At 51.1% G+C, this 20119-nt stretch overlaps 1 protein-coding gene across 1 annotated transcript in view; it reads left to right on the forward strand.

Annotated features, from left to right (window-relative positions):
• Positions 1–20119, forward strand: part of ZSWIM5 (zinc finger SWIM-type containing 5) — a 101353-nt gene that overhangs the window by 61311 nt on the left and 19923 nt on the right. The window contains exons 2-4 of the mRNA XM_074832173.1: positions 9394–9750; positions 18503–18651; positions 19275–19425. Of these exons, the coding sequence (XP_074688274.1) occupies positions 9394–9750; positions 18503–18651; positions 19275–19425 (657 nt within the window). The remainder of the gene's footprint in view (positions 1–9393; positions 9751–18502; positions 18652–19274; positions 19426–20119) is intronic.

A 20119-nucleotide genomic window follows, 5' to 3' on the forward strand; every position in this document is an offset into this window, starting at 1 on the left:
AGACTGTTCCTCTCACTTCACAGCTTATGGGTTGAAAGAAAGCTGGAAAAATGTTTTTTCCACACGAAATCAACGTGTTTGCCTTTCCTTCACCTCAGTTTTTGCTGGATGTTGAAATTCAGTTTCAACCTTCCCAAGCTGGACACAGCCCCTCACCACCTCTTCTGGGATTGCTCTGGTCAGGATTGTCACCGAGGGCTGGTGACCAGCCCAGTCACTGGTGTGCAGCAGTTATTTGAAAGACCCCCTGTCCTGGAATTAAAGTCCCTTCCTTCAGGAATAATTAATACATTAACAAAGTTTCCCAGAATTATTCTGGAATAAAATGTCCACAGAGGAGGCTGATCTGGAATAGCAATTGCTAATAATTTATTCTGCAATGAGTACTTAATTTCCCTATATGGAGCACCCCTAATAAGCTCCAAAATTTAAGCTTTATTGGTTTGGGGGTCGAGGGGGAAGGAAACCACTAAGTTTTTGTGAAGCTACTGAAGTGAGCTAAGCCGTTTAAGTATAATAATATTTCTACAATATAAAAAATGTTTGCTGTGGTCTCCTTAGTGAAATTCAATAGCAAAAAAAAAAAAAAGAGGTGGGTTTATTATAAACGGGGGCTGTAAAAGTTGGCAGGAGAGGGTTGGTAATCCTGGTGCCTGCTCCTGGAGTCTGTGCCCAACTTTCAAATGGGGGATGGAGAGCAGAAACGGCAAAACAGGTCATCTTGAAGATTTTTCCACTTTGGGGGAGCAGTTTCAATGCAGAGCCCTTTCCTGTGCTTAAAAGCGAGGTTTTTGGAAGGAAGTTAATTGACCTTTTCAGCAAATCTGCTGCTGAGGCTGTTACCACAAATGCTATTGAAACGCTTTGTAAATACAATGTTTGTTTAACAACATTGCCAATAACTTAGAAAGTCAGACTTTATCCTCCCTTTGAAAAAAAAAAAAAAAAAAAAGAGCTATTCTTAGTGGAAAAAATGTCTTTTTTAGGAAGAATTTGGAGCAGATTTTCGTACTGAATCTAGGCTGCCTCATTCCCTCAGAAGGCTTCTGAGGGCCAGGAAAATTATAACTAATAACTTCCCTATAAATTGTAGAGCTGCTATTTTAAGGTCTGGTGTCTCAGGGAGGATCGGGGTGGTGTCCTGTTTCCCTCCATTGCTGTGCGATGCCCTGGTTTGATTTTGGTCCTTGTTAAGCTGGCTGCTGGTCCTGCCCCTTACAAAACCAAAACGTGGTAAGAAAACAAGTCAGGAGACTCTCAAGCTTGGTTTTGCTTTTGCTTTTCCATACTGGTGGATTGAGTTTGTGCTTTGGGTTGGAGGTGGCCCGCTCGAGAGGCAGCTTTAAGTTGCAAAATATGCATTGAATGCAATTTATCTTTGTGTGTTTGAAGACAAAATCCAAAGCTGCTCCCCAGCCTGAGGCTAAGACCTGGAAAATCTGCCAATGCTGGGGGGAGGCTGCATCTTGGAAAAGCAGGTCAGCAAGGGGAGCAGACATGTAGAGGAAAGAGGATGCTCATGGCTCTGAAGCAGCTTCTTCCCTGACCATAAGGTACCCAGGATGAGCCCTTAAGCCAGGAGCAATGGGTTAAGGGCTCTGGCATGGGAGGCAGACTTTGCTTTTAGGGGTTGGGATTATGTTTTTGTGGGGCTAAGAGTTATGTGAATTGCCCCATAAAAAAGATGACAGAGGGGAGAGCACTGCTCCACTTGCTTTCAACTGCGGTGAAGATCAGTGATCCCATCGTGGTGACACTTGCATGGAGGGATAAGAGGCATTTCCTAATTAAAACCCTTTTATGTACTAGAAGCCAGCTCCTCAGCTGTTGGAAATCTGGGTGCCTCCATTGAAGTTGGGAGATGACCCCAGCTCAGCCTCGCGTGTGAGTTTTGGCATCTCCCATTGGTTTCCTTGAGGTAGCCAGGGTGGTGACAGCACAGAACTGGGTCTGCTCTGTGGCAGCCTCAACTGATGGGTCGCACGAGCCTGGAAACTCCAGCAAAAGTGAATTTCCTCCCCATGAATATTTTCTTTCATGCTCAGATACAATCCTCCATCTGTTAAGAAGACACCCGAGGTATAAAAAGGAACCATGTTGCTCCTTCTTCAGATACAACTGCTCGTGAGCACAGAGAGAGGAGGGATGCTTTTGGGCTGGTCACAGAGATGTGTTGCTTTTTCTCCTTTGATGTAGAGATGGTCCATTCACCAGTTCTACCAAAAATACGTCCTCATCTTTCTGATTTATCATGGTTTTAAGAAAGCTCTTTATATTCAAGCTTACCTTAAGATATACTGTAGCAGTAAAGAGCAGACTTGTCAGCATTTTGTTACCAGTTATTATATGGGCAGCACATGTTAGCAAAGATGCAGTGAACTCATCCTCTTTTCAAGCCCTTTCTATTGCTTATGCTGCTGCAAAAATGGCATTTGGGTTGGTTTGTGTTAGATCTGAACTACTAGCAAGCTTGCAGGGCTGCACCTTAACAGAGGAAGTCAGTCCGAACTTTAAAACTGGTTGTATTTTTAACTTCTCCCCCCAGACCATACATCTTCAGAGCAAGGGTTGTGCATCTGGGTAAATTAAGAACCCATTTGCTGGTGGGCAGTGAAAGGATGTGGAAAGTGATGCTGGAAGGAGTGGTCTTGGCTTTGGGGCTAGCAACAAAAGACCCCACAAACCTGGGTCTTCAGGTTTGGATGGGCAACAAAGAGCACTCCGGATTAGGGAGAAAATGGGGGAATAGTTTTGAATATTTTTGGGAAATGTCACAGATTTGGACCAGTCATCCGGAGCACGCCCTTGGTCTAGCCACCCCCTGAGCTGAGTAGGGGGAAGTAAAAAAACCTCCATTTCAGGCTCCTAGATAAACAAACACCAGAAATCTCGTAAGGGTAATAATGGAAATCACTGGGAAATTGAGTTAATACAAGGGCATCTGTGTAAGTGAATGCTCGGGACAGGAACAGGGCTTTGTCCTTTAACTCTAGTAATGCTGGAGCAGATGGGAAGCGTGGTGTGCTTCACGCATTAGCTGGCTCAGATAAAGAGCAAGGCAGAGGCCGGTCCTCTTGGCTGATTAGAGGTTAACAGGGATAGAAACCAGTGGATTGACTCTTCATTTGCAGGAGGTGTTGTGGGATCAGAGCAGATGGCAGAGAGAGCGTCCCTCCAGCTTACTCAGCTGCTCAGAGGAGCTTACGGCTCCCTCCAGCACAAACAGCCCCACTTGCATCTCCTCTGTTTACAGCTGCAGCTCATGTTTCTTCCCTGGCCTACCTGGAGATGCAGTATTTCTCCTAAACCTGTGGTAGTTGGTGTCTGAGGCCGTAGGTGCATGTGGGCACACTTGCAGGCATGGTGTGTCCTCTCCACCTTGGCCATATCCCTTTGTTACGGCTCCTCTGGTGTCAGCTCAGCTGTGGGCACGGCTCCTTACCAGGGGCTTTTAATGGTCTTCGTTAGCTCTGTAAAGGCCAGAGGTGCTTTTCCAGGGTGGTAATGACCGGGCAAGGTCAGGAGTATGATGGGGACTGGGGAGGAGGGCTGCGAGGGGAAAATGTACAGCAGAAGCAGCATGGCTGCATTCTGCTGGGGCAGCATCCTCCTGGCCAGCCATCGCCTGCTTCCTTCATCCCTGCCAAGGTCTCGCTCAACGGCAACACCTTTGCCTGTGATCACAAAAAGAAATCGCTTTGGGGAGGAGGGAGGATGTAAACTTGTACCAGCTCTGCTCATTGACTCGTTGGAAGCCTGGTTTCCCTATTTTGCAAGGGAGAAATGGCAATTGATTCAGCCTTACCCTCTTTCTTTTTGTCTGCCAGTGCTCTGAAAAGGCACATTTTATCTGTGTGTGACAACACCTGCCTAGGGTGCCTCTCATTGAGCCGTGCTGAATCAAAAGAGCAACAAGAAAAGTGGGTTTAATTGCACACATCTTCAGCAGAGTCTTTCTTGCACTGGCAGCACAAAAGGCCAGCCCCGTGCTGGTTGAATGGAGCCCGGGAGGGCTGGGGCGCGCCGTACTCTCCGTTACTATCGGAGGCAGATGATTCACTTTGCTGGAGCATTGTCATGTGCAAATGAGTTCATGAGCCCATCTCCTTTCCAACTGCAAGGTCAGGGACTGAGCAATTGTCAGCATCAGCCGGCTGGAGGAATTGATCTAGAAGCTGGAAAGCTTTGGGAGATTTTACTAACCTCCGCTTCCCACCGCATGAGTGCACTGACACCTTCCTCCCACGGGTGTTGTCTACATTACAAATATTGACCGATTTTAAGTTCACATTTAGAAAGCTGCTGTTTCGAGGTACGGAAATGTGACCGAGAATGGCTTATAAATAACACTTGCTGCAGCAATTATTATTCATTGCTAGTTATGGCTTTCACACAGTGGAAAAACAAATGGTTTTTCCACTAGGAGCTGGAGCTGCAGTCCGTTTAATCACTAAAGAGCTTGGAATCGCTTTAGTTTAAAATACCTTTCCGCTGTGGTTTGGAAATTTAAAAAAAAATATTTGGGTCATGTTAACCTAGTGTATACGGCTTGCGCTGAGAATTTCAGTTTACCTCTTCTGCATCTGCTGAGCCCCATAAATATCCATGTATTTGTTCCTGTTCTGTTCTGCAGAGCTCCTGCCTGCCTGAAGGCAGAGCTGCCCAAATACAGATTTGAAATGGGGTTAGACTGACTAGAAGTGGGGTCCTGGGAGCTGAGGGGCACAAGAGCAGTGAGGAGCCAAGGTGCTGTCTGCCGCAGCTGCCCCTTTCTGGCTGGGATGCAAGGGCATGCAGCTGGTGCCTCCGGAAAGCTGTGTGGATGGACTTTCCATCATGTTACTCCTAACAGAGGCTGCCTAAAATACCAGGCTCAGTTACTGGGAAGTCACTTGAGGTTTTGACAGCCAGATGTGGGGGTGAGTTCTTTATGTACAGCGGTCGTTGCTCAGGGTGGTGGGTGTGGTTGCACGTTTCCCTCTGCAGAGTTGTCCTTGTCCCGCTTTGAGGTTTCCACAGAGACCAAGAAAAGCCTGCATAGCCGTCAGAGGAGCCACAGTGATGTGAAGAAATGCTCCCTGCGTTACGCATGTGTTACTGATCCCCATCCTCTTGTGCAGCAACCTCAGATGGTCTCTGCTGATCCAGGGTTAGGTCCTAGAGATGGCTGCTCTTGCGTGAAGGCTTCCTCCCCTGCAGGATTGCACTAACGCTCCGTGAAAGGCGAGTGCTGCGCCTGGGAAGAGCGAGCTAATTTTTCCAAATGGCACAACTTTGTGAATGACAACTGTGAGTTGTGCCTGGGCTGCGGTGTGAAATCTGGGGGATGGCTGTGAGCAGCAACTGCCAGAGGGAGCAGAACTGAGCTCTCGAGTTCCCAGCTAGTGTTGTAGCTGCGGGGTGGTCCTCTTCCTTCTCCTCCTTGCGGGTGTTGGAGGGCTCTTGATGACACAGTTATGAGAAGGGAAGGGGTTACACCTGGGTTTTGCTTGTTTCTGGAGTTTAAATTTCCACCAGTGGTCTGCCTGTCTCCAAACTTTAGGTAATTTGGATGTAACCGGCTTGAATGTTGCCTTTACCTTCAGTGGTTTGCTGGAGGACCCAACACAAGGGGTCTCCACAGCCAGCCTGGTGGTGGGTTGGAGCTGCAGGACAGGCTAGTAGTTTCTCTTGACTGATGGCTTGTGGACATTTGGGTTAAAAATGCCCAGCTGAAAGACGCTGGCTGCTCTTGCAGAACTGGAAGAGTTTGCAAAACTCCTTTTGGTTGAGCAGGTTTAGAAATGGAAGAATTCTCCATCTTGGTTAAAAATACTTTTGTTGAGGCCTTAATGGTCTCATCTTAATAGCAAAGTCTCCTGCACTGGAGCTCCTGCTAAAGGCTTGATCCTTTGTAGCTGTTTCAGAACCCAGAGATGTTTTGTGGATCCATGCTCCTCCCAGCCTGCAGAATTTACTGGCTCCAAAGGGGAAAGTGTTGCCCAGCTGATGAGTTTGGAAGTGCCACCAGTGCGGAGCTCACGAACTCCCAGATGACATTTCTAGGATCTGCTTTAATTTAAATCAGAGGCACAGTGTCCTGTGACACTAATGCAAGGTCCTTGCTCTGGTGTTTTGTCCCCGTTTGAGGGGTAAGTGGGTTTAGGAAGAAAATGTGCTCATTGTGCCCTGTGTGCCTGTGAACATTCATGGCACCTTTCTGTGCTCTTTCTGGGGCAGGTATGAGCACTCAGTTCCTTTTGCAACCTGGATCAGAGAGATATCCACTGGGAAGCATCTGTGGTAAAAGTAGGGGAGGCTGTTCTGGGGCAGGGAGGAGGTGGCGACGTTCTTGGGACAAAGCTAGGCTCCGATGGGGCGTAATCAGTCTGTAGTTACAAAGATGGTATTTAATTATTTCTTTTCCACGGTTTTCAAGCCCTGGCACTGTCACTTTGCTGGCAGCAAATCAAACACTAAGTTAGCTTATGTTAAGGAACAGAAGATGAAGTCCTAGATAAGCACTCGGCTGTAGGAATGTCTTAAATTGAAACGTGCAGGGGGGACATGGAAGAGAGTATGCTTTTGCTCTCAGCGCTATCCAGACCCTTTGTCTGCAGCCAGGGCTGTGTTTCTCTCTGCTGGAGTGCTGGTATCACCTACCCCATGTGCTTCTAGGATGCGAGATGAATGGAGAGGAGGGTATGGTGACAGCTGTCCTTCTCCAGGGAGACCTGTAGCCTCTTGGTGAGTGTAGCATCAGGTTTTTGTGTGGAGCGGAAGTAAGTGCTTCAAAGGTTGATGGAGGAAACACACCATAACCTACCTTTTAACCACCATTCTTCTCTGGGACAGTGATACCCATCACTGCTGAGCTGGTGTGCTCAGCACCCATGGGTGCTGGGGTGCAGACCTGGCCACAGAGCAGGGCGCAGAGTGGTAGCTGCAGGCTGACCTCCTGTTAATGTAAATATTCCCAAATATTGCCTCTGCTCACGCCAGCTCCCCTCTCTCCCCCTCTCACCATGTTTAATTTCTGACTAAGCTTTTGATAAATGTTTTGTATAGAGTTCCTAGTTTATCTTAAATAGACCTGCTGCCACCATGCCTAAAATCTAAACTAACACTTGACTTAGGGCTCCAGTGCCAGATGAAATTGGCAGTTGCTGACGTGCTTGAACGGTCCTGCTCGATGTACAGACCTTGGCTACGAGTTGCGAGGACCAGCTCTCGCAGTGGATGGGGGAGCACAGCTTTTAGGATGCCTGAGAGCAGCCTGAGAAGTATCCGGACAAATTTCCTCTCTCGAGGGGCCGGATTCAGACCACGGTTGATGTATTTTCAGACTTACACCTGTCCAAAACAGGTCATTTGGTTAAATGAGTTCCTCCAGTCTTACACCAGTTAGCCCCAAGTGGGGTCTGGCCCATGATCCTGCTAAAGTAAGCATTTCAAGGCAGTGTTTATGGCTAATAATTTGTCTTAAGAGGGTTTTATATATATGTGCCTATGGGTGTACATACGCATATATACATACATTCTTGCTCAGGAACGTGGTTTCCAATCCTTTTAACTTGTTCAAAAAGTAAACTAAGGAGAAACTGGCAGTGAGTTGAAGCCGCCTGCCAAGCATCGCAGACCAGAGAAGTGGTAAAACATAAACACGTTGGAGTTTATCCTCAGGATTTATATAGTTTGGCTGCTGGGGGATGGACTCGTGTGAAGCGGGGGGGCTCGTCAGCCCGTGGCCGTGCTGCTCCCATGGCACTGAGCCTGGCACCTCCACGGCCATGCTTCCACTGCCGGCAGCATGCGAGCGAGAGGGTAGTGCGGGGTTGTCCGTCCCTCCCCTCTTGCTCTGCTGGCCATGTGGCGTGGGTTTTGGGTGATGGCAGCAGAACAGGTCTGCTTTCCCCCTCCCCTGCACTAAAGTAAAAGCAGACCTCCTTGACGCTTAATCAGATTTGAATGTGGTTTTTGGCGTGGCTATAAAGAGACTGGCAGTGAATAGCTGGTTTTGATGCCATTTATTAAAAACCTCTGGTAGAATTTGTCTCGGAAAGCCTTTGTGAGAGCTGGCAAACGCACAAGGGTTTGATGCAGTTAATGTATTTTAATCTTCACCCCCCACCCCTTCTCCTTTTCTGTCGCTAATTGTAGGGCTCTCAGCTGTCTGCCGCCTTCTCTGGAGGGACGGCAGGCTCCGCAGGGACCTCTGTACAAACATGGGCTTAATAAGGTTGCAGTGGCATGGAGAAAAGTGAGCATCCTCTTTGGGGAGGAGGGCTGCAACAGGCAGGGTCCCGGGTACCATGCCAGACTCTGACACAGGGGCACTGGGTGGCCGTGGCCACATTAATTAACATGGAGGAGTGAGGCAGATGAATGGGGGAAACAAAGATGTCCCTTTTCCAGGTGGCTGGGCAAATGCAAAGTGTTGATGTTGGACCTCCTCTGCAGCTGGCTCCTGGGAAGGGCTCCCTGGGCTTTTGGATGGAGGTTGATGGGCATCCAGTCTTTTCTCACTGATTTTATCCCTTGCTTGCTCATTGCGTCCACCTTCTTTGGACGCATTTTGCGCTCCTCATCCATGTTTGGGACTTGTTGGGACTTAATTTTTCATGGTTCATGCCTGAAGGCACTACAGCCCCTTGCAGCACAGTGGGGGCTGTCGGGAGCACCGTAACGTTTGTGTGATCGATTTGGGCTGTCCCTACAGCCCAACACATGGATGTGCCAACAAGCAGCTGGCTCCCTGGCAGCAGTATTTTGGGAAAAGCTCAAGAGCTTGTGGGGAGTAGCAAATATTGTGGAGCTCAAGGAACAAACAGTTTCCCCTCCGACCATGGCTTGGGCTGTGCATTGCTCCTGTCCCTACTCTTTGTTTTCGCTGCGTGCAAGAGCTCAGAGCTGTGGCAATGCCCTGGAGCACTCTACCTGGTTGAGGGACTGAAGTTGGAGTTGCGTTGCATTTAATTTGTGGGGTTTTTTGTCTGCCTCATCAAAGAAAAGAAGACCTGGCCTTTTTCTGCCAGCCCTCGCTCACGTCAGTTGCAAATTCAGCAAGAGGGAGGTGTAGATGAAGATGACTCCCAGGAGAGAAACAGTCTGAGAGACTCTTAAACAAATGGGAACTGAGCAGCTTTGTTCTTCCCCTGGGGGTTTGGCTGTTAAATAAACTCGCCGATGAGTCTGGCTGCACGTGTGTGTTGGTGCAGAAGTGTGTTTATACGTGGGCTGGGTGTTGCTGGGTGTAAGCCACCAGGATGGCGTGCGTTGGGTGGAGCACTCCTTGACATAGCGATGCATGAGCAGCCTTGGCTGGCCTTGTCCTCCTTCCAGAGTTTGCATGGGTAGTTGTGGAAAAGAGAGAAGCTAACATGGCCTTTCCCCTCTTCTCCTTTCCCTCTCCAGGGTTCCACCTCAGCGGGACGGTAACGGAGCCGGCAACGGCGACAGAACCAGAGATGACCTACAAGGTGGCCATCAGCTTCGACCGCTGCAAAATCACCTCAGTGACATGCGGCTGTGGGAACAAGGACATTTTTTACTGCGCCCACGTCGTGGCGCTTTCACTGTACAGGATCCGCAAGCCGGACCAGGTCAAACTCCGTCTTCCCATCTCAGAGACCCTTTTCCAGATGAACAGGGACCAACTCCAGAAGTTTGTTCAGTATTTGATCACAGCACACCACACCGAGGTGCTGCCCACTGCCCAGAAGTTGGCTGATGAGATCCTGTCGTCCAACTCAGAGATCAACCAAGTGCATGGTAATTCCTCCCTCCTCCCTGGGTGGCTGGGCACTGATTCACTCTGTGTTTGAGGTTGGGGTGGTGGTTTCACACTGATGGTGTGACCTTTGTTTTGCCATGTTTTTCTGTTGCTGCACAGAGAGAGGTGGCAGTGTCAAACTGACATTACTGCATGTGTGTTGGGACCACACTGGTGTTGGCCACACTTGCCTGTTCTGCCCTCTGTTCTTCTTTATGTGTTTATCTGTCAAACACTGGCTTCAACAGGCAAGAAAAGGCAGAGCAGACAGGCTGGTGGTGCACAACGCGCAGCTCAGAGTAGGATGGAGAAGCCAAGGGTGGAGGAAGGGAGCACGTTTAGTCCCCAGCACAGAAGGACATGGTGCTGGGACCCTGAGGAACGGGAGGTGCAATGGGGATGTGGCTCCTCCAGCGTGCGGGGACACAGTGTCAGCCCAGCCCTGCACGTTGCTAAGTCAGATGCGGCTGAGCCGGCGGGAGATAAAGCTTTAATCTCCATGGGTGTTAATTTGCCCACAATAAATGAGCGCTGCTGTCCTGACCTACTGCACAAAGGCAGCGGAGAGTTCTGAGGCTTTGTGTTTGGAAGATGCTTTTGACTTCCTCCCCTGGAAAGCACTGGCTGGGGGACGGTGCCTATCCCAGCCCTGCTTCAGTTGCCTGGTGGCCCAGGCTCCCTGGGGAGTTGCCCTGAGGCTCCCTTCATCAGCCCAGGCTGGGTGCTCCCGCGATGTCTTTCCAAGGAGCCCAGGAGCTGACGTTGCCCAGGGTCTGCAACAATGAGTCACTCCCCGCTGTGCCTGTCCCACCAGCTGTAGAGCGCAGATAATAAACACTTACCTGCCACGAAAGGGTGTTGCAGGGATTAACATATGTCTGTTAAGTGCTCTGAAGATAAAAAGCCCCATATGCAGCCTAAAATAGGATCTGAACTGGTTGCATCCACATGTAGAGGTGAGGCCAGGGGTCCACCTCCACCATAGGAGTGATGGCAGCTCTGATCTTAGATATTTTTCCCTCCCTCTATCTGGTCGTTCCTGCTCTGACCTTGGGAGAGGTTTTTGTCTCCTCCACTGGGGCACATCTGCTGCATGTGTGGTTGTGCTCTCAATTACTGGCTTTTTTGGGGGGGTTCCTCATTTTTGGTATTAAAGAATGAGGAGCTGTGGTACTGCAGGAATCTGGTGAGGTCCATTCCGTCCCTGAGCTGATGATCCACTCAGCTGAGGTTGAGCAAGATCCCTTCTTGGCCATTGTTTGAGCCTGCTTTCTCCTAAGCAGATTGAAGAAAAGCTTTTAAGGCTCTGAATATTTATTGCTCTGGAGTCAGCAAAATGCTGGTGATTGAGAGTCTTACAAAGATACAGATGTTGGCTCTGGTTCAATATCTGCTTCTTGTTTTTACAAGTGGTTTTAAAAAACAAAGCAAAAATTCTCTGTCCCTTCAGACTCGTGCAAATTCACTCACTCCAGCATGCGATTTTGAACTGACAGAGACACGTTGACTTACCCAGCAGAAGGTGGCACCTATCCGATACCCATATGGCTGCCTAGCCGGGGTCACAAGCGAGTTAAACGCCTCTGCAAGCAGGAGAACAGTCTCTTCTCATCCTGGGGGAGGATGCAGATCAGGCTTAGGATGATGATATGATCTAAAGATGATCTAAGATGATCTTGAGATAATCTAAAACTCATAGATGTTGCGCCCTGTGAAAAAGAAGGCTCAAAATCCCTCACATTCCAGTTCAGAGTGATGTTGTCTAGGGCTTCGGCTCTGAATCCTGGACAGTGTGTAAGCTTTGCCCTCCTCGTCCTGCTAGTGAAGCACAGCTGCAGTGCAACTGCACCGCAGAGCTACTTGAGCAACGAGCCCAGGGTGAGGAAGGGCTGCAGGCATGTGGGGCTGTGTATGCAAGAGCAATTTTGGGGGCTCCAGTTCAAGGAGATCCAAATTTTTCCTCCATCTTGCCCTTTTCAGCTGTGGTTCATACATTCATAGAGGGTCGATGATCCTGGGATTTGAAATTCTTCAAGGTATGCTTTACATAGAGCTTTGTGGGCCTATGTGCACATTTCTTGGCCATGTTTAGTTCAGACTTTTGGGGTCACACTTTCATTCACCTTGGGGTTGAGACCATGGTGATTTTTGGCAAGCCAACCTCTGCAGCGCAAACAGTAACGCACTGTGTGCATTGGACACCTGAGGTTATTACACCTTGGAGGAGGAACAGCCGCTCCAGAAATCCTATTTTTTTTCCCCCATTTCTTCTGAGAGGTCTGTTGAGCTTCAGATCAGTATCAGGTCTTCCCCACCTGCCTCTGGTCACCCAAAAGGCTGCTCCTTTCATGTCGATGGTGAGCACGTGGGATGGAGGAGCTGATTCTGCACCTTGGGAGCACTCTGGGCTGGCTGGGGAATGCCCCTTGTGCAAGGGGATCATCTGGTTTTGTAAAATGAGGCTTTCAGGGCTGCTCCTTCTCCCCCTGCAGAGCCTGAATGGCAAAGAAAATTACAGGCCATTGTCTGGCGTGCTTGTCTCGGGGCATCAGAGCTTTGTTCCTTGCAGGAGTCTGTAGCCGCGGGCTGTGCACCGCATGCCGATCTTCCCGGCTGCCTTCCTAGAAGGAAATGCAAACTATCCAGTAACGATGGAGTCTCGGAGCGCAGCCAAGGCGCTCGCTCGTGTGTTCTCGAAGGATTCAATCCAAGCAGAGAGCCTAGGTGTGCCTGCTGCTCTGCTCCCCACTTGACCTCTGCCTGCTTAAGTGGGTCACGTTTCTGCTCTCGTAGCTGGCTGCAAAGGGCAGCGTGCTCACAGTGAGAGCGTCTCGCGTCTCTGACACCTCCACTCTCGGCATCTGAAGTGGCAGCTGGAGGGAGGAGACTGGGGTGGGTTTCAATGCTGCGGTGTCCCCTCCCTGAGTGTATTCCTGCTTGGGGACAAAGTCAGTGGTATGACTGTCCGGCACGGAGCAAGGCTGCAAGGTTGTCATTGCACCAGCAAATGTGACTTGTGCTTGGCCTTTCCTGGTGGGGTGGCTGCTGGGGACAGCCAGGACCTGCAGCTGGAGAGCTTGGATCCAACAACCAGGCCTCCGACAGAGTGAGGAGCATCTGGTGGTGGCCACCTTGGCATCCTGCTCCCTCTGCTCTTCCGAGAGCATCAGCCCAGGGCTTGCGTTGGTTTGCTGTGGGGGCAGCCTGGCTTGGGAGAAGTGCAAGCTGAGGAAGTGGCTCAGGGCCACCAGCCATGGTGGGATGTGCTGGGGTGCAGCTTTGCCACTGAGGGAATCCATGGTCTACCACTTTGAAACATGGGAAGAGTATGTCCTTCTGAGGTGTAAATGAGGAACATCAAGCGATTGCTTTGGTGCAGTAAAGTATTGCAGAGAGGTATCAGAGAGGGCAAGGCTGTGAAAAAAAAGCTTGAAATGAAAATTGTAGGATGAGAGGCAGATTTCAGGGTCAAAAGCAAGCAATATGGAGGAGAGGGAACTTAGAAGCACTGATGAGACTTGACAGCAGCGCTGGGTTTCCTGCTCTCATAGGGTGGATCCAACACCCAGCAGCAGCAAGTGCGCAGGATCCAAGCCATCCAGCAGACTTGGGAGATGGCATTCATCTCCTCTTGTGTTTTGGTTCATGCTTGTAGGGAATGATTTGAATTTATTTTAAGAGGAAGACAGGATCAGTGTGGGGTGTACAGAAGGAAAGCTGCTGTCTCAGATACATCCTTTGAGCCTGATTGGGATGTCTGGGCTTTGGAGGCAAACATTGGATTCTTCCTGAGGGCAAAAGCAGTCTGTGGCCAAGGAAGGAGAGGAGGCTGATGAAAACCACTGCAGGGCCAGAGCCAGTGGTCATTAAAATCTTTAATGAGAAGCTTGAAGACAGGAGAGGCAGCTCTGAGGACTGACAATGCCTGTGGGCCAACAAGATCCGGGGCTTAGAGGTGTCCTTCGGGCATCATTGGTGAAGTCTCCCCCTTCCTTGGGTAAGGAACAGGAGGTTTTGACAGGCCCGATGTTTGCAGATTGGTAACTTGCCCTGCTCGAGCAGCGCTTGGGCATGGCAGGGAGAGCTGCTGCCCTCAGCCCAGGAGATGTGGTCGGGGCTGTCTGTCTGCCCCACGGAAATGCCAGTGGGTGACACAGTGTCTGTGGTGCTCAGCTGATGCCGTCGAAAGGCTTGGGATGCTCTTCTCAGCCAGAAGTGGGAAAAGCCACAAAACCTCCACTGTGTCAAAGTGCAAGGGCAGCTCCCTCCAAGGACAAGCCAGCAGAGGGTCAGGGTGAATCACCAAGGGGCCTCTGTGGTCCTGCAGGGTCTCAGGAGCTTCCTTGGAGGAGAGGACCTTCAGAAAACTGAGTGGGAATGGTCCCTCAGGCTTTGACATGGGAAAACCAGATCTGCTTATGCAAAAGCCATAGGGAGCCCTCTGCCTTATCTTTTCATTTCTGTCCCAGTTGTATTATTGCCCACCTTGAGCCCTTCTTTCAGCTCCTGGGCTAATACTGCCCTTCACCCGTTGGCCCATCTTGCTCCTTGTGCACGGCAAGTCACCTGCCAGGTCGGCCGTGCGGGAAGTCCTTGCCTGCCTGCCCTGTCGCACTGAGCCAGGGCTAATGTTTGAGGAGTCCTCAGGCGGTCTTTAACTTTGAGGTCATCCCATGACAGCATCTGCAGGGCAGCACCGCTAAATCTATTAGAATTCTGCCTTCCTGCTGGGGAGGAGGAGAAGGTCAGGTCTCCAGGGGATTCATGTCCCTGGTTGCTGAGCTGATGTGAATTTAAGGGAAAATAACACACCTGAGTGGTGGAGGGAAAGTCTCTGCCCTCAGCTCTTCCCCCTTGTCTTGTAGAGCTGCTGGGGTTGCCAAATGACTCCAAGAGCACATGTGGTGCTTGAGAAGCAGCTTCCAAAGATGGCTGGGCCCGATGCTGGTACCAGCTGGACCAGAGAGCTCTCAGCCACTGTGCTGGGAGCCAGTCCGGCTTCACTTGCCCCATTGCTGTCAGATGGGTATGAATTTTCAGGCCGCCCTGGAGGCTCCATCCAACCTGCCTCCCCTTGAAAACGAGCCGGGAGCCTTGGCAGAGCTTGACTCCTTGCTTTGCTGCTATTTTTAATCCCTCGTTAGAGTTAATTTCCTTTCTGGTGCCTGGTTATTTTCTCTCCGAGGTTTTCTGCTGTTTGTTTATTTGTCCATGTCCTACCCACCCCTTGCCCCAAGCTGTTTCTCTCTGGACACCAGAGAGGCAGCCTGGAGGCGTTCAGCAACACCACCATGTGCAGTCATGAGATGGCCCTTGTGAACTGCTGCCACGACGGCCAGCCCTGCTCCGGGCGGCTGCGGCTCCACTGGCTGGCAGAGCCCTCCCCAGCACTGCCAACCTGGGGCCAGCATGGCCAGACCCCAAGCCACCCACGGGTGCTGGGCACAGTCAGCCGAGACGAGGGAGATGCTGGGGTGGCCACCTGCAACCCTGGGTTGCTTTTACCATCAGTTCATGAGCTCCAGGCGCTGGTTAAAAATAATATCCCTTTTTCTTTGTGTCACTGCTCCTGCTCCGGGTGAGATGCTCTGGGAGTGCTTCCCACACCACCTGGCAGATGTATCTCCCCTTCTTGGGTTCAGGAGCTTGGGTTTGGGATGCACCAATTCCTTGGCATGACCCATGAGGTCCCACCCCCTCCTCAGCGCTGGAAACCACCTGCTTTCCAGTCCCGGAACACCTTTCATTTTCTTCATGTTGGGCAGGTAATTTCTGAGCAAGGTGTTGACTTTTCTGTGCCTGGCTTCACTATGTTTTCTAATTTGTCGGTTTTTCCAGTCCTTACTTCTCAGTCTTTGTATCCACATGGAGAAGTCTCGCTTGGCTATCAAACAGTTAAACCCTGAGCCTGCAGCGAGGGGGGGGGGGGGGGCGGTTCTGCTTGGAGTGTGATGGATTGCATTTTTATCTGTTTCTATAGCCACTGTAAACGGGCTGATGAAACACTCTTTCCACTCAAGATGTGCAATGATGTTTCCTTAAATCTGAATCCGGCAGGACCAAGATCCAGCACATCTGAAACGGGGCTCTTTGGAGCAGGAATGCTGCTATATGAGAAATGTGTTACGCAGGCGCCGGGCTGTTTTACATGCCGTTCCCCGCTCCTTTGGAGCTGAGACATGGAATCACTCATCGGCTGCGTCACAGCATGCTGCTGCCGAAGCCCCCACGGTGTGAACGTTGGCAAGGGGAAGTGGACAAATCCTGCCATTAATATTTAAACCCGGCACAAATCCCGTTGTTTGCTCTTAAATGTTTATCCAGCTCCCCGGCGTAATTGGGCAGCCCGTTATCTGCCGGGTTGCGTTGCACATGTGGGAATCTGCTATTACAACCCTCTCTCTGAATCTTTTATAGGAGAGCAAAATACATTTACAAGCAAATTTGGGTTTTATTTGGAGGCGCGGGAGGCGCGTTACTAATTTGGCTGCGGCCCGAACCCCAACGTGCGAAGTGCTCAATGTGTTGCGTGGGAGGAGGAGGTTTTATTTAGCTGCACGCTTCTTTCCTCACTGCTTGGGCTTTCCATCGCTAACGCTATGTGTGCGCAGCGAGCGCCGAGGGTAGCCCTGGGAACCCCAGAGAAATGCAGCCACTTTTTGCATCTTGCTAACTTCTTCACCTTTATCTGCCACAGCAGCCTTGGGAAAGGACCAAGGATGAGCTGAGCTTAGGCAGGATGGGTCACCCCAGGCATCCACACCCTCTTGGTCCCTATAGATGCAGCTAGGTGACCCTGTAGAGGCAGCTGAGGTGACCTGGCTGGTCTGGATAGCTGCAGCAGCGAGCAGTGGGCGGGATGGTGGGGAGAAGGATATTAAGAGCACGAGCGTCTGGGATACCTCGGCGATGGGGCTGGATAAGCGCTCGTGGTAGACAGATTAGTCATCGGTTCCTGATAGGGGATAATCGCTGGCTTGTCTGCTCTTTATCTGTGAAATAAGAATGGGGTTGGGGGAGGGAAGGAAAAGGCACAGAAAAGCTGAGATGGCTAGGATGGACTGTCCCTGGTGTGGTGGTGGTGGTCCCTCATGGCTTACAGCAAGGCTTGGCCACTAGCATCAGGGGAGCAGGATCAGGACATGCATGGGGCTGTAGGGAAAAGCTCTCATGCTCATCCAGGGGCCGTGATTTCCTTTCTGCTGCTTCAGCTCCCGTCCCAATTACGTGGTTGTGTCGACTATAAATTATTCTGCAGAGGGAGCAGCAGCATCCTGTCCCTTCAGCATGGTGCAGGCCATGCCTAGAGCTTGCTGGAATCACTCTTGGGCAGCGACTGTTAGCAGAAATTAAAGGAATTTTCTAAAGGACATTAAATACAAATAGCTGTATCTTACCAGGTCAGGAGCATTCTCAGCCTTTGCTGGAGGAGCAAAACCCCTCAGGTTGATGTCCTCTTGCTTACAAGCCAAGAAGAGACAGTCACCCTGCTGAGCAGGCATCCCAGAGCTTGATTTTCATGAATTGCATTTGAGCTCCTGGTTCAGCAATGTGTAGGGCTGGGCTGTGCACAGCATCCCAAGCTGTCTCTGCATGAAAGTGATGTCTGCTCCCCAACCAGGTCCCAGTTGAGTGGGGAAGACATCATTAAGATTTAGTTGGGAACGTGTTGGCTACAGCATCCCTTGTCTGTCCATGCAGCACCTCCCTCTTCCCGCCCTGACCCCCTTCCTTGCTCAAGAAGGAGAAGAGATGGGAGAAGCAGATTAAAATGGAGCAGAGCATCTTCCAGCCATGCCCGTCCCTCTTTGGCACTGGTTTTCCCTGAGGAGTTTCTGCAGAGCAGGATTTAAGCGGGGAGCCAAAAAGCTGAGTTTCTGTTCCTTTTTGCACTCGTGGCTGCTCACTGGAGCGGTGCTGCCCTGTGCCCTGGGAGCCCAGGAAGCTGGGGCACTGGTGGGAGGTAGGGTAGCACTCAGGGGGAAAAATGGGAATTGAAAGGGACAAGACAAGGAGAGGTGGATCCAAGTTGTTGTTTAAAGCACTTGTGGTTTGGGGTTTTTTTTGTTCACTGAAAGATGAAATACAGTCTGTGAAAACATGTGTGTGCCTGCCAAAGGCCCTACTCTGGTCACAGTTTGGTCTTTGAAGGATTATTGATCCTTTGCTCTTTCCAGCTGAGGATCTCTCCCAGGCAGGTGCACTGATGCACTGGGACTTGTCCCCTGTCCTAAAGCAAATGAAGGGCAGGACCAGGTGTTTAACCTGGGGCTCTGGAGCCCCCATACAGTGGTATCTTTGTTAGACTGTTTCTAATGTGGGGAAGGGCTTGCAGGAATTGGAGCTTTACTGATGCTTAAACAAACTGGTGATGTTGAGCAGGAGGAGGTGCACCCTGGGTGATCCCTGGAGCTGGGGAGCGCTCTGGGCTCTGCAGCTGTGCTGCCTGCACCCCCAGGGCCTTGGAGGAAGGTGGATCCCTGCTCTTCCTCAGCCTCTCTTCATGTGGGGCACAGAGGGAGGGGGGCTGGGCATTAGCCCTGTGGTCAGGATCCCACCTGATGGCTGCTGCCACCACTGTGGAAGGAGAGCATGATGCTGCCAGCTGGGGCTCACTGCCTGGGAATCTGGTTGGTTTTCCCTTGCCTGAGCTGATAAAACAGAGGTGGGTCTGCTTCTTGCTGGCGGGACTGCTGACCCTGCTGCTGTAAACACAGTTGTCTCTTTTCTGCTCCTTTCCCATTCCCCTAGGTGCTCCCGACCCCACTGCTGGGGCCAGCATCGATGACGAGAACTGCTGGCACTTGGACGAGGAACAGGTCCGAGAGCAGGTGAAGCTGTTCCTATCTCAGGGAGGGTACTACGGCTCGGGAAAACAGCTCAACTCCATGTTTGCCAAGGTGAGGAGGAGCCGGCTGCTCTCTCCCCTCTCTGCTCGGCGTGTCACGTAGCCGGCAGCTCACTGGCTGCCCTGGCAGGGTGCCCGTCACAGCTGGGAATCTCTGCTCCAGTGCCTTCTCTCCCGGTCGCGGAGCAGGCGGTTGTAATCCAGGCTCTGGGTCAGGCCTGGGTTGTCTCGCCTGCTCTCCTGGCAGGTCTCTTCCTCCCACATGATGGGCTTGCCGTGATCCCTGCGCGAGGGAGGGCTTTCCCCCATCTCCCCATCAGCACGGTGTGGGGAAGGCCAACCCTGCAGAGCCTACCGAGACCATGGAGAAGTGGCACCTATGGGCTCTTCTCTTCCTTTGCAGAAGGACCTTGTTTTCATGTTCTTGATTGCTTAGTCCTCTTCAAGCCTAGGCTATAGCTGCTACTCAGTTGGATTCCAAGCAGCCATGTCACAGTCACTGCATGAGTGTTATAATGTATGACTATACATGATACACACATATATATGTATATATTTACAGTCTGGACCCCCAGACTGAGGGAGCTGTGGGTTGCCAGCCAGGTGACTGTGTCCTAAACACCCCCGAGGGACCATGGTTTGTCTCACCAAAGACCTTCTCTCTGTCCTTCCCAGGTCCGGGAGATGCTGCGCATGAGGGACTCCAACGGGGCCAGGATGCTGACGTTGATAACGGAGCAGTTCATGGCTGATCCTCGGCTCTCCCTCTGGAGGCAGCAGGGGACAGGCATAACGGAGAAATGCCGGCAGCTCTGGGATGAGCTGGGTAAGGGTCACTGCCTTGCAAAGAGCAGCAGCAGGCTGGCCTGGGCTGCCAGGCCACCAGACCTTGTCTCAGGGGCCTTTGGGGTTTTTTTGGGGGCAGAGGCCCTGAGAGATGCCAGGAGTTTACTCTGATCTCCTGCTGGGAAATACTGGCAGGACAGCTGGATCAGGCCCAAACTACACAGTTCAACACCTTAAACCAGCCCCTCTTCTGCAAAGGGGGTTGAGGATGATTGGTGTGCAGAGTGTGGCTGGTCTCATACTTGCAGCAGCCTGATGTTTGGTGTGCTGCCCTGAAGCCTTTGCGAGGGAGGACGGAGGGGCTGGTGAGCCTCAGGGGCTGGATGTAGCCTGGATGTGGAAGTGCTCCCGCTCCAGAGCGCGAAAGGCAGATTCTCAAGTCTCATCCCACCTAACAGATTTCTGCCTGCTCTGGTGCATGTTTTCAGGGTGAGGGGGGCCAGGGTGGCCAGCACAGAGCCTGGCTTTAAGGGAAATAAAGTTCTGTGTAGTTCTAGCTAAGCACCTTAGACACTGGCTCAGCTGTCTGGCACCATAATATCATGAGAATAAAACATTTAGATGACGTGGGCCCAGAGAGGTTGGTTATGTGGTGGAGTTAACCCAGCAGTTCTGGGCTCTCCCGGACATCTGGGATCTTGGGTAAATAGTTTGACTTGTGCCATAGTTTTATG

This window comes from Strix aluco, chromosome 8, assembly GCF_031877795.1.
Source record: "Strix aluco isolate bStrAlu1 chromosome 8, bStrAlu1.hap1, whole genome shotgun sequence".
NCBI classification, from domain to species: domain Eukaryota; kingdom Metazoa; phylum Chordata; class Aves; order Strigiformes; family Strigidae; genus Strix; species Strix aluco.